Source organism: Aspergillus lucknowensis, assembly GCF_044049455.1.
Source record: "Aspergillus lucknowensis strain CBS 449.75 chromosome Unknown BJX67scaffold_83, whole genome shotgun sequence".
NCBI classification, from domain to species: Eukaryota; Fungi; Ascomycota; class Eurotiomycetes; order Eurotiales; family Aspergillaceae; genus Aspergillus; species Aspergillus lucknowensis.
In genome coordinates this window covers 62693-75823 of record NW_027263627.1, presented here as the reverse complement: position 1 = coordinate 75823, position 13131 = coordinate 62693, and the positions used below count along the sequence as shown (strand labels likewise).

General features: G+C 46.5%; 5 protein-coding genes across 5 annotated transcripts; 1 reads left to right on the top strand and 4 right to left on the bottom strand.

Annotated features, from left to right (window-relative positions):
* Positions 1-153: 153 nt before the first annotated feature.
* On the bottom strand, positions 154-1858 carry BJX67DRAFT_367909 (uncharacterized protein). Its single transcript, XM_071030582.1, has one exon. It carries the CDS (start codon positions 1779-1781, stop codon positions 501-503), a length of 1281 nt encoding a protein of 426 aa, XP_070880731.1. The 5' UTR covers positions 1782-1858; the 3' UTR covers positions 154-500.
* Positions 1859-3026: 1168 nt separating this feature from the next.
* Positions 3027-4241, bottom strand: BJX67DRAFT_391878 (glycoside hydrolase superfamily; the record flags this gene model as incomplete). Its single annotated transcript, XM_071034866.1, has 2 exons — positions 3404-4241; positions 3027-3352 (listed from the first exon to the last, which is right to left on the bottom strand). The coding sequence occupies exons 1-2, from the start codon at positions 4191-4193 to the stop codon at positions 3027-3029; spliced, it is 1116 nt and encodes a 371-aa protein (XP_070880730.1). The 5' UTR covers positions 4194-4241.
* A 702-nt stretch (positions 4242-4943) lies between these two features.
* Positions 4944-5465, top strand: BJX67DRAFT_367908 (uncharacterized protein). Its single transcript, XM_071030581.1, has one exon. It carries the CDS (start codon positions 5103-5105, stop codon positions 5268-5270), a length of 168 nt encoding a protein of 55 aa, XP_070880729.1. The 5' UTR covers positions 4944-5102; the 3' UTR covers positions 5271-5465.
* Positions 5466-6497: 1032 nt separating this feature from the next.
* BJX67DRAFT_375793 (LysM peptidoglycan-binding domain-containing protein) lies at positions 6498-7508 on the bottom strand (the record flags this gene model as incomplete). Its single annotated transcript, XM_071031748.1, has 2 exons — positions 6498-7382; positions 7449-7508. 2 exons carry the CDS (start codon positions 7506-7508, stop codon positions 6498-6500), a joined length of 945 nt encoding a protein of 314 aa, XP_070880728.1.
* Positions 7509-9807: 2299 nt separating this feature from the next.
* BJX67DRAFT_367907 (uncharacterized protein) lies at positions 9808-10271 on the bottom strand. Its single transcript, XM_071030580.1, has one exon. The coding sequence runs from the start codon at positions 10241-10243 to the stop codon at positions 9887-9889; it is 357 nt and encodes a 118-aa protein (XP_070880727.1). The 5' UTR covers positions 10244-10271; the 3' UTR covers positions 9808-9886.
* Positions 10272-13131: the final 2860 nt, after the last annotated feature.

Here is a 13131-nt window from a genome sequence, read left to right as displayed (position 1 = left end):
TGTTGAGATATTTGACTTGAAAAAATGGCCATTTAATATGGGAAACAGAGGTTGACCGCTCGGTCGGGTTAACCGTTCGGTTGGGAAATACGTTATTTGTGAATCACACAGGATAATTAAGAGCCCTTTCCCCTGGCCTATATATGCTACTCCGTTCCAAGCCACGGTTAGTCCGTGCACCCATGCATTAGCTTCGCCGAGCACCGAAAGCGAGTACACAGGCCAGGTGCCGCTGCTCAGAATCCGACGTAATTGACTTGCGAACGGATACTTTTTCTCACTAGAACCGCAGGTAAACCACCTTGCAAGTGTATTAGAAGCTGTTATGCACTTTGGACCAACATATGCTCCGTAGGCATGCTTGTAACAATCCGGGTCACCCGCATTCCACCATCCTGGGATGGGACTCCATGGTCTTGACCATCGTCATTTCCTTCAGGATCAGACACCCCATTAACACCCCCCGCCCCCCAACCCCAATCTATCACCTGCTTTTAAAACTAACCGACTTTGTCGTTTGATTTCTGTTCCTGCTGCACTTCAGAATCCGTCCGAGCGTGTCGGATCAAGGAAAAGGTAGACCCAAATGTCTTTCCGATATATCTCGTCAATGACGGCTTGAGTTCCTCGTAAGGCACCGGCTCCTGCAGCTCTCTCTTGTCGGGTACGTATGGAACCTGCGGAGTTGCGCCCCGCACAGCGGGAAGGATCTTGAGATCAGCTTGATTGAAGATGGGAATCTTTTTCCCCGCACATTCAATCTCTCCTGTGACCACGATGCTGTGCTTGTACGTGATATTATACGTGTCGAAGCTCGGCAAAATCGTCCAGATGGGCGCCACGATGACAGTCTTGGTGAAGTTGGAACTTGGCTCAAGGTCACCCAGATTCTCCATCTTTCGGGATACAACGGCAACCTGCTCTTGATGGAATGTGGGCCCCCCGTAGAGTGTCACGGTGGCCACGATATCGGTGGAGATCTGATTAAGCGTAAAGGTTGGGACCTGGGGCGCCGTAGAGGATGTCGGTTCGGGATCCACCTGCACGAGTAAGGGGATATTCTGCCCTAAATTGAGCTTGGTAGGCAACGTCGTCGCAAGGTGGAAGTTGAAATAGGGTATCTTGGAGCGTTGAAAGATCGCCCTGGTTCTCTCGCTGTACTTCAGCTGGCGGTTCTGATTCTCGGGCAGGAGATGAAGTGTCTGAACGCGCATGGGAAGTTTCATCGTTTTCATGTTGGCGGACCGGTCTTCATGCCAATGGGAATATTGTGGGTCCACTCGGGGTTCGAAGATGACCGGAAGTTCTTCCTGACAGAGGACCTTGTCGCTGGTGCTGAGAACGACCGCCCGCAGCTTGTACTCAGCCACTCCCTTGTTGCCGAGGATTTTACGGCCAGGGCTGGTACCAAACTCGAAAGTTGGTGGGAGGAGGTGAGTTGGTGAAAGAGTCGCCATCTGAGCGGTGGAATTCCCCCTGTCGGCAATGCTGGGGTCCACAGGATGAGTGGTGCCGGGGAAGGTGAAGGCAAATGGGCAGGTTGTGGCAGGGCCTTGCATGGTCGTCACGATGAATCGGATCAGCTCTGCATGGCCTCGTGTTGTGGGGTTCCTGCCATTGCTGAGTTTGGTGTTGGTTTGACCGAGAAGCTCGACGACGGTCCGAAATTCAGTGCTGGATTTACCATTGGGCTCGTATCTGACTTCTCCTGCAACATGATCTCCGGGAAGAAATACACTTGGGGGGGAATGCAGTTTGATGGAAAGCATATTCTCGGTCATGAAACATAGGAAGAAGAGGAGAAGTGATCAAGAATAAACAGACCGCGAGGAGGGGTTCCAATTTATTGGCAGCCCGCATGAGGACGCTGCCTTCATTCATCTTCATGACAAGCAGTTTTCAGGACAGCTGAGATTTTGGCCACGCGGACCTCTCTCGCCAAGTGCCCAGACACTCCTCGTATTCCCAGGCGCCAATGGCGCCAGCAAGGCCAAGCCATCTTATGAGCCACGAAGGTGCGAGCTGTCCGTGCCTTCCCAGCGCCCCCACCGTCTCTGTTGGATGGCAGGTGTTCCGGGCTGGAGCCTAAGTCTCTGAACTTGGCTTCCAACCTTGGATGATAAGCAACTCTTATCGAGCTGCTCGGACTTGATTTATCTACAGAGTACTAAAATCATATCTATAAAAATACATATACGCAGGTTTAAAAGAAACAAGTTGGTTATATTATACTATCCTAAGCTCTGAATCTATATGTGGGTGTTATAAACGCTCTTCAATGAAGCTATGGCCGATCTTCCAAGTACTACCCAATAATTATCAAGTAGAAAGATGATGGACTCCTTCTAGATGTCTCTATAGATGCATTTGATGGTAAAACTCGATATCATCGCATGAGTTGCACTTGCGGTCATGCAAGTAGGATGTCTTAAATATTGCTTAACACCATTGTGGTCAGAGTACTTTTTATTATCGGGCTTCGATCGAACGCTCGTGTATCCATATCTAACGAGGTATAAATAGTCTCGGACGTCCTTGCTACCACGAGAAAAGTCTAATACTCCTCAACAATGATAGCCTCGCTACTTCTTACTGCAACAATCCCTCCCGACCTCTCCACCACCTTCTTACCAGTCGGCCTGCCCGTATCATAACTCTGTCCGGCGAACGTTGTGCCCGAGGTGGCATCGCTTCCTGGTCCGGACAGCCGCTTTATTTTAATTCGCTCTCCAAGAATATCCGAGACGTCAATCAAGGTCGTCGGAGCATTTCGGTCGCTGGAAGTTGCATTAAAGAAAGCCATATTGAGAATTACAAGCCGCTCTGGTCTCATGGAGTCTGCCGGGAGGCCATTGTAGAGGGCATAGACTGCTAGAGTCGGGTCTGCCACCGGGATGGAGACAACATGAGGGTTGTTGAGCGTGAGAGCTGTCGCGATAAAAACCAAGCTGTAGTACCTGTTTTCGCTCTGTCAATTCCCATACGGCGCTTTGAATGGTGATGCCGAATATGGATTGAAGTATAACTTACGTAGGGTATACTGTGGCTGCCGTACCATTGTAGGGGACAGGTTGCCACATACTGTAGTAGAACGGCGTCCCCATATGGAAATACACACCGCTCATCCCAATGGTGGCCCCGTGAAGCACATAGTCCAGCTCCCAAAGTGCGGCGCCAAGGGTATTGCTCACACCCTGTTTGCCGTGGCAAGACACACTGCCCGTCTCGCCCATTAGAAATGGAATACCAGCATCATTTGCAGCTTGGATCTCGGAGGTCCATTGCGAGAAGTACTCCACTACGGCAGTGTGGTTCATGAGACCAGGAAGCGACACCTGGGCTTCTCGTTCAGCTGGCCGTTGTCAAAAAAGAATCCACAGTATGGGGGACAAATGCCACTCACGATCGCAGCGAGAATACGGATACGTGTGGTCCGAAAGCGACACTGCATAGTCTACCTTCTCGGGTAGGCCAAGGGCGGTGATCTCCGCTAGAGAAAAGTTCCCCTGGTAGATAGGAAGTTGCGCGAGGGCGCCGATCGAAAATCCTTTCCCTGTTTTCTTCCCCAGCTGGTTGAGCCAATCCTCTTGCTCTGCTACGTATTTGTCCACAGTCCATGGCCTCGGTCGCTGCGACGGACCATAGAAGTCAGGTTCATTGCCTAGCTCGTATGCCCGCAGACGTGACGGATCCATATACTTCTCCGCGGCCATGACTTCAGCGAGAGGGATGGAAACGTCGTTGCGGCCAAAGTTAAGACCGAAGATGAACTCCTGCCGCGCTGGAACGTTTTCGTTCAAGACAGTAAAGAGATCCTTGTTGAAGCTAACATCGATGGCTTCGTCATTGCCACTTGCAAAAGTGTTGTTTAAGGTCTGCGGGCAATCGGCACAGAACCAGGCGACATCTTGTGTGTGTCCACCAATGCGGATGACGGGGGGGGCGCCAGCTATGTCTTCAATATTTTGGAGGAGACTGCGTGAGAGACTGTTAGGCTGGTTGACGTCACCTAGATAGTCTGTGATGTAGCAGAACTCAACAGACAAGGCAGCAATGCCTTTTGGAATTGGCTTTGCAATGCTGCCCGCTTGCTCAGTTAACCTGACAACATTTGTGACGAAAGTCTCTGCTCGTGCAGGGCCACATATAATGCCTGAGGCAATAAACAGCAGTGAAGCCGAAATGAAAAACATGGAGGAGGGACAATATGGTGCACGCTGGCTTGTGGGTACACGACAATGGTGAGCTATGCTGTGTTGTAAGTTTCTAGACCGGATCACTGCCCTTGATTATATAGGATCTCAAACAGTATGGGGTTGGCTTTGCAGCTTGCCCTGGGGAGTAAAGCTTCCATGGAGCAGCCATGAGGGGCTACATAATATCCCACGAATCATCGTGTTCAATTGCAGGCGTGGGCGCGGCACGTTGATACCCCGCAAGATACCTCCAGTTCCCGGATCTCACTCCCCCACAGGGTCTTACCCCTCCGAGAATGCCAACTTTTGGATGGATCCTGACTTCAAGTTTAGTACTTACAAGCGCGAATGAAATTGGACCGCCTAAATATGATACTTTTTTTAGCTAGGTACCTTGGTGGTACGGAGCTCATTCCTCCAATTCTCGCCACAGTGGCGCAATAAGCGATAATATCTCGAGTGGTCGTCGGAGCCTCTCAAGAGTCTGTATTATCATAAGATCAGATGAGCACCCATTAGCCTTTCGCCGGAATTAATAGCTGCGCAAGCGCGAAATTTGGATGACTGAAGAATCATGAGAACCGCGGATGAACGCCTTGCCCTGCGGATGGGGCCCCCTTCCTTCTAGTCTGTGAAGATGAAAGTGCTCTGTCGCGGTAGACGGCGAAGGTTGTCGGCTTAAGAGAGATCGGGCAATCCGGTTCATTTGGTGTGCGGGTAATTGCCAGCATTGGGAATGGAGCACAGAGGAAATTAGGGTTAATTCGAGGCGGAAGAGTACGGGCCAGAAAGACAACAAGACTAATGGGAATTAGATAACTCCTCGAATGAGGAGAGCCAGCGAATAAAGCAGCAGAGATCGCTGGATACACCATTCCACCACCAATGCCAGTGCTCATCTGGTGAATGGGGAATCGCCAGACCAATCCAGAGATCACCTTTGCTGCCACCCAATTGGGTCACAGTCAACTACAAGCTCGGATTGAGCTGTCCACTCATCGCCTCCGTAATCCGCAGCATCCAACTCTGTTTGGTAAACTGATTGAGATATACCAGCCCAGCGTCACGCCTTAAATCAACACGAGATCTACTTCATGGAGCTTTGGAGCTTTAGGTTGAAATGGTTCAGTTTCATGCTGCCACACGAGACTACAACCAGTCCAGACGCCGGTCATATTTGGGCAGATCGTAATATGAGCTTGGCCTTTTTGAATACGAGTGTCCTTTGCGATCTGTATTTCCTGAGGTTCACTGGGGAGCTTGCTCGCAAGGCACTTGGGGATCCACTTCAAATAATTCCCCGGTAAGTTTTTTTTTTTTTCATCTCCATGCATGGCCATGGAGATATATTCTTCCGTCGAATCCGCGTTGGTGGCTTTCAATCGTTAGCTCCGGCTTTGAACGATCTCGATTGGTTGGACCTCGTTGTTTCCCGCCATCCTTCGTGTGTCCCCTTGCACCTGCGTCCATCCCTGGCCCAACACTATTTGAACTTCAAGATGTAATTCCATTGATTCAAGTCTAGCATTATAGCCCGGGAGCAAGTTGTTCTCGTGCTAATAATGCTTTCACGGAATGCAATTGGTTGGCTTTCGAGATAGAGCTTTCCCAAAGAGGGCATCACCACACTGTCAAGGATAATATAGCTGCCGCCCTTATCTGTCTTGATGATGTTGGTATGCCTTAGGTCCTGGTTTGTCATCTGCTGGTAGCTGAGAATAATAGAGAGAAATTAGATGAAATCTTTCTGAACATCCCAAACGTCGCTGCAATATACGCCAGATCGATCAAAGGCCCAAAGTTCGATCAGTGAACCGCGTATGTACTAGAAGAAGCCATGTGAGAAGACATGCACCACCATCAGTAAACTCGTGCTCGGATACTGCATTGCCGCTAGATACCTGCCACGAGCCTTGAGCGCCGTCAAGCTCCCGCGATACATAGTTAGAAAACCATGGTAAGAAATTGTTGGGTGATGGACAGAATAGTATAGCAGCTACTAACTCCTCCAGCCATCTAAATTTCCATTGAAGTATCTTAATAGATATACTGGAAGTTGCTGAAGTGTTTTTTGATAAACCCATTTACATAGCTGTGCATGCGGCTGTTGATGTTATCAAGGATTTCTTGGTCGTCCATCGCAGAGGTCAGTGGAGCTGGGGATGATTCTCCATGGTCAATGGAAAACGGAGTGCGAATGGCAATGACATCCTTGGAGGGCTCGTGTTGACGGAAACAGTTTGCTGACTTCTGAAGCCGGTTTCAACTTGGGTGGATAGAAGCTAATCCAAGATCAATGCCTCACAGCACAGCAATACACACATAATACCCAAGCCACAGCGACGAGCAGGCTGAACCGCCAACACCCGGATTCCACCGCAAGAAATTCGCGAGCGTAATACCCGCTTTGGACGCAATCGTCCCGCACTGGTCACCGGAGACAACCTTGTGGAATGTCTTGCATGATGTCGTCATGCCCGGCTGAGTCGGCGTGGGCGTAGCCACCCCATTCCCCTGGGTTGCAGTTGTCGTCCGTGTGGTCGTCTTCGTCGTTGTCGTCGGAGACACTCCGACAATGGAGACGCAGACGTAGTACTCGGCCCACAGTCCCGTGCACCCTGTTCCAAGGTTTGCGTTCCAAGCGTAGAGCTGCGCAAGGCTTATTCCCCTGCTGCTTGCAATGGCGGCACACCCGTCGCCTGACTTGACCCGGTAAAAAGCATCGCAGTTTCCTACCATCCCCGGAAGTGTCGGTGTTGGCGTGGCAATCCCATTGGCTGCACTGGTCGTCGTCGCGGTGGCCGTCGTGGTAGCTGTGGCACCGACTCGGGAGATACACACGTAGTACCCAAGCCAGAGCGACGCGCAGGCTGTCCCGACGCCAGAGTTCCATGCCGTAAACTGCGAGACCGAGATCCCTGCGGCTTGCGCGATGCTGGCACACGTGTCGCCGGATACGACTTCGTGGAACCTGTTGCAGTTGTTGATCATCCCGGGCTGCGTCGGCGTGGGCGTTGAGATCCCGTTGCCCGGTGCCGTGGTTGTGGTTATAGCTGTAGTCCTCGTGGAGGTTGTCGGACGAGTCGTGCCCGAAGAGCTAGTTGTAGGGACGGGCTCACCCCACGCTTCTACGCAGTAGGACTTTCCCGTCTCGAATCCGCCGCAGTCGGCTGTGATGGAGGGGTTCTAGAGATCTATTAGCCAGGCAAGGCGGGATTTGTTCTTGAAAGGACTATTCACGGTGCGTGTTACCAAACCCTTGAAAGCTACGCGCTTCAACGCGTGTATCCTGAAGAAGTTCCAAGACGCCATTGCATTAGATCTAGAGGTTGACTTGGTCACAAAACTACCAATAGAATACTCTACTTGATTGAAAAGCACGTATAACAACTTTAAAATCAATAATAATGATAGTAAGTACCTTATTTTGTATTTAGCCTTTCTAATGACGGGGCCCTAGATACCATTGCACCTCCATACCCTACTAATAAAGATATAAGGGCGTCTCTGGATGCGTCTATGCTAGTTAAGATGATTTATCCTCTCTCAAGGGTAGTTCTTGATTTATTAGAAGATGTATCCCAGGCTTCTGGCCTACTCTTAGACAGCTTTTCCAAATGACTAATAGTATTGGTAGTAAATATAAGGAGCGTGTATCTGCTTCATATCCTCTATTACTTGGTGATAAGTAGCCTTAAAATAGTTTTCGCAATTTAAACTCCTAGCATTTAGAAGGTATTCGAGTAGTATTACTCTAGGGTAATATTTATCATTCGCGAAATATTACAAAGGAATATAGTAGGGTTAATTTGATCAATATAGTTGTAGAAGAATAGGATGAATCCCCACTCGCAGACACCATGTTCGCGAAAATATATATAGGCATTAAGTTTGCAGTAGAACTAATTCAGGTCTTGACTATTTTCTATATATCCTGGATTACCATTATTGTGAAACTGACTTGTTATACTAGTGGTCTAAAATTAGCCAGGACAGCAGCTAGAGCGTGCTAATCAACAATATTAGAGCTAATAAAAGTTTGCAGGCTATCTAAAGGGCTATACCTACAAGAAGCACCTAATTTAGATAGGGCAATAATAAGGCTAGTGCTTAGCAAGAACAACTAAATAATAAAAAGGCAATTATACTAGAAACAAAACAAAAAATAACCCCATTTCCTTTATCTTGTATTTTTATTTGTTCTTTGAAGCCCAGCTATCTTATATTATATTATTAACTAATACTACAGCTAGTAAATGGAATCTGCTCCCTGTCTTCGAGTTCTGCCCCTATAGCTGTTAGAGGAAATAGACTTTCTTAGTAATACTATATCCAAGGCTCGCAAGGCAAGATAACTAGTTCTTCTCTTGTTTAATAAGATCCTAGTACTATAGTTCCACCTCTTGAAGACCTGCTACCATTCTAAATGCAAATAGAAGCTCCTGCTATATGTAATAAACTAAATATCAATACAACTAATTACAACACATATTTAGTAGATTAAAATGATATTCCAAGCTCTAGTCTTGCTGCTGTATACCTCTCTAGTATATTTTTAAAGGCACGAAACTGCAAGACTCTTATTATTAACAATAACTATTAAGTGTGGGGGGCAGGTATCATGAAGCAAGAGACTAGCATTTACCCTATAACAGACCTTAATCTACTAAAAAGTTATAAATTTATCTCAAGTATCTTTAAGGCAATTCTTATAGTATTAACTACTAGTAGCCTCTAGATTGAAACCCTAGAGGTCTATACTAGATACATAACAACACTAATTAACCCAGAAATGCTTTTACCCCATCCTTTTCTTCAACTATTAGGACTTCCCTTCTTTACTAGTCTTACTAGTTTAACACTTGCCCTAGAGTCTGGCTATAACTTTTTACTTAATTGCAAGACTTGGCAAAGTACTCTTATTTAGTTTATCCAACAATTTCCATATCTCGAGAAATTAGAGCTTGCATTTGAACCTTAATTATAGTCAAAAATATTTCATCAAATTAGTCAAGCTTACTCCCTACTATCTCTTAAAAAATTAAGGTTATCTAGAGTTAATTGTATAGAGGGTAATATAAGGCAGCTATTTTAGAATTACCACAACATGCTGCGGGATATATTTCTAGATATATTAAACATTATTAGGATTGGAGGTTTATAGCAATCCATGCTTGCTACTATTCCAGATCAGATGTATTTAAGATAACTATCTATTAAAGCCTGTTTTTAAGACGACAAGGATATCATGGTTGAGGGCAATGAGATGATTCCAGCATCAATCAGCATTCAGGTCTGTGGGATATGATTATCCTCATGGCTCGCTCTAGGACTCTAGGTTCCATCTCTTTGATTTAGCACTAAGACTAGTCCCAAAAATAAATAGATCAAGCTTCCAACCTGGCTGACATGTAATGTTCCGTTTGAAGACTCAAATCCCACTTTTATTCGGTGTTGATGGCGCGATAAGGTCGTTCGAAATCGAGAGGTCGGTCGACCGCGGGCCGATCAAGATCAGGTACCCGTCACTCGAATCGAATACCCAACCCTTGAGATCGAGGTACAGGCTGCGATACCAAAGATTAACAGTCTTCGAGCTAGAACCCTTCTGAGCCTAGCTTTCCTCTTAAGGGACAAAAACCCATTTAATACAGCCATCTTTTTCACGAAACCATACATTCACTCGCATCTTAAACGACCCAATACGAGTGTCCTGGAAGCTGGTAATACAGTCGGAGTTTTTTAGGCAATCGAATCTGATCTGTGTCGTGCATATAGTTTAACGATCCCGCAACTCGTCCGATGGCTGACCTCCTAGAATTGGACAAATGAAGTGCATTGTCGATCACTGAGAAACGTCTTATAACGTCATTCGAGGAATAAGTTATTCGATGTGTATCGTATGGCACCCATGCTGCCAATGGCGCTCGGCTCTCATTGGGATAATTCGGATCGTCTATCTCCAGGGGGTCTAACGAACTTGTGATGTACCCGGCAATGTAGATTATGTCAGATAGCTCTCGACCCGATAACTCAAGAGCCCCCATTCCTGCGATGTCCGCATATGAGTTACTATCTCCATGGGCGTTAATTTCTCTCCATGATGATACCATCGTAAGCAGCAATTTTGCTTCCCCATAGTTGAGGCCAAACAGAGCAGCGGCCTGGTGCATAGCTCGCATCCTAATGTCGTTGGCCACTATATTCTCATAGGTAGTGGATGATATCAAGAGGGTCCAAAGGGCCTGTAAACAGAGAAGCCCAAAGAGTACTGCACCAGCAACGATCTTGCCTGTTGTATTACTGACCCAGGCAGCCACTGCTAACGCAAGGATTGCTGAAATAATTGCTGTGACCCAGTTGAGGTTCAAAAATGCCACCGCGGTTCCCAATGCGCTCAGATGGGCTGATAGTTCTCCGTTTATTATATGCAACTTGTTGGCGTATTTTCCATTATGTGTGCCGTAAAGGATGTCATTCATCACGACCGCTGGTCCCTTCTCAAACGAGACATTACTTGACACAAACAACCTGTGACAAGCAAGTCCGAGTTGGAAAGAGAGCGGCCTCAAAACATATAGTTTAGCCCTTGACCGTAGTCTCTTCCAGAACGTATTCGCACCTCCCAGAAGATGTGCTGGGGCGGCAATCTGATGGTTGAAGTTTGCTGCAGAACACCATTCATGGCAAATATAGGCATACTTCTGGGGGCCTGCTATGATCGCCGTATTCGCTGCATTCTCATGCGCGGTTTGGTCCCGCGGGTTTAACGCTGTAGGAGGGGTAGCGCTCGCGTAGTGTAGTTGAATGATATCGTGATAGGCTTGATCCAAAGTATGAACCGCGGATGTAGTAACTGTAGTACCATCTGGTAGATTGATGGGGGCTGCGTTAAATACTGGAAACAGCCTAGAAACTGTAACAAATCCAATAACATCTGTGTAAAAAGTGACAGTTGTACAGTAAGGGGGAACAAAACGAGTCACAATATCATAATTCCGTAACCTCGCTTTCGAAAGGAGAATTAGAGAATATTGATGGGTAGTGCTCATGGGGACAGCTGGATCGCTGAGGTCCGTGAACAACTGATTTTGAACTTGTGCGTCCACGTTAGGGGACTTGAAAATGGTCTGAACAAATTGATCGTATGCTGCCATATTCTTGTGGAGATTCTATAGAAGATGAATTCATGGGAGAGAAATAAAGCGCGGAGAACAGACTCTGTTGTCTCTTTTTATAATTACAGTAGCACAGTACTGTATAAGTGACATATTAGAGTTCTATTTCGACCAGGAATCTATGATATAACGACAGCTTAGTATAAGATCAGCCCCCATTACTCGAAACGTCACTTACTAGAAACAGCAAAGCTAAGTGGTGCAACAATCGTAGGATGATAGGGTCCAGATTGAAAGACTTCTTTGTTAGACGACGAAGGGCTTCAACTAGCCTTCTTTGACGCTGATGACGAGGAAACCAACATTGAGGAGCGGGACACAAATATTATGGGCCGATTCATATGCCGAAACAGCAGATGTCAACCAATGATAAGTTTCATAATTCGCTAAATTGAACGACTGTTGGATTCAATTCCTCGAAATTTCCCTCCGTTCTGTTGGGCGGATAAATAAAAGCTACAACACTGAAAACGGCAACGAAGTCCTGACGTGGGACGTGAAACCTTGCACTTGATTATCATTCTAACTAGATGCATGCCATCAGCATGTTGACCAATATAAGCAAGATAATAGGCGTGTCTCCTGGGGTCATATGGTATGAGCGGTTGAAATAAGGTTAGGTGCTCCAGTGGATTGCTCGATCAGCTCACAATCTCAAGTGTTTCCATGGAAACGGATGTTTCCGTTTGCGGCATCAACGCAAGTCTTCCTATGAATGCGGTTTCACTTTTTCCGAACACTAGTTGGTGGCGATAATAGACCACGCAGAAATGTCCGTTTCAGGAGATTTGTCATTCTGAGGCCAATTGTCATTTGTAGATCTAGTTTTACACTGGGCTGGACATTCGGAATCGCTAGTCATACCACCGGAGGGCCAGCCACTTCCAGTTTCTCGGCCGGTAAATGACCTTGGTCTTGTGTAAGAAGAAAACAAATTCTTGGATCTCTCCTCAATTGACGTGCACAATTAATTGTGAGTATATCATTCTATATATCGATTAGGTCATTCCTTTGTTGGTAGACTTTTATTGTACGCTATAGTACTTACCTACGCATAATTCTTCTATTTCAAGAACATGAATACTCCTGGCATGCAAATGTCGCAGGAACTACCAGTACTACAACCAACCACTTATGTGCCTGCTTCACAGCATCCGAGTGGATATAATACCGCCACGCCTCTTCAATCGATAAATGCAGCACCGGTTCTGGTGGATTGTCCAGTGTGCGGATATCGAGAATTGACAAGAATCGATGTCGTCTCTGGCAAGATAACGCATTGAGTTGATCTCAATTTTCTATCAGTGTGAATTTGAGAGATATACAATTCATAAACTAATTGATATTCCTAAAGTGCATGGGCAATTGTGCTCTGCTGTTGCTTTTGCCTTGGCTGTATCCCTTACCTTTTGTCTAGCCTTAAAGATATAAAGCACTATTGCGGACATTGTGGCGTGGTGCTTGCAACGTGGCATAGGAGTGGACGTGTTGTCGTTCATCAAACAGTGAGGAAATAAAACTTATCTTAATAAAACCCGGAAACTTGAGCATCCTGGCAATTCACATTGATACCGTCGAATGAAAGTAAGATCCTACTGATGTCGACTCCTCAAGATTTCATCTTCTTTCCAATCAAGTAGATAATTTAGATAAACAAATACATAAAGTTCATTATTATAGTCTCCAAGCACACCTCGGTAGACAGACGACCGAGCGTCATTAAGAAATGAAGATACATTCTAACTGGTTCATGGCAT

What these genes read in the sequence shown, in the direction of transcription:
- BJX67DRAFT_367909 (XM_071030582.1), bottom strand. Translation starts at nt 1,781, where the DNA reads ATGACCGAGAATATGCTTTCCATCAAACTGCATTCCCCCCCAAGTGTA.
- BJX67DRAFT_367908 (XM_071030581.1), top strand. Translation starts at nt 5,103, where the DNA reads ATGGGGAATCGCCAGACCAATCCAGAGATCACCTTTGCTGCCACCCAA.
- BJX67DRAFT_367907 (XM_071030580.1), bottom strand. Translation starts at nt 10,243, where the DNA reads ATGGGGGCTCTTGAGTTATCGGGTCGAGAGCTATCTGACATAATCTAC.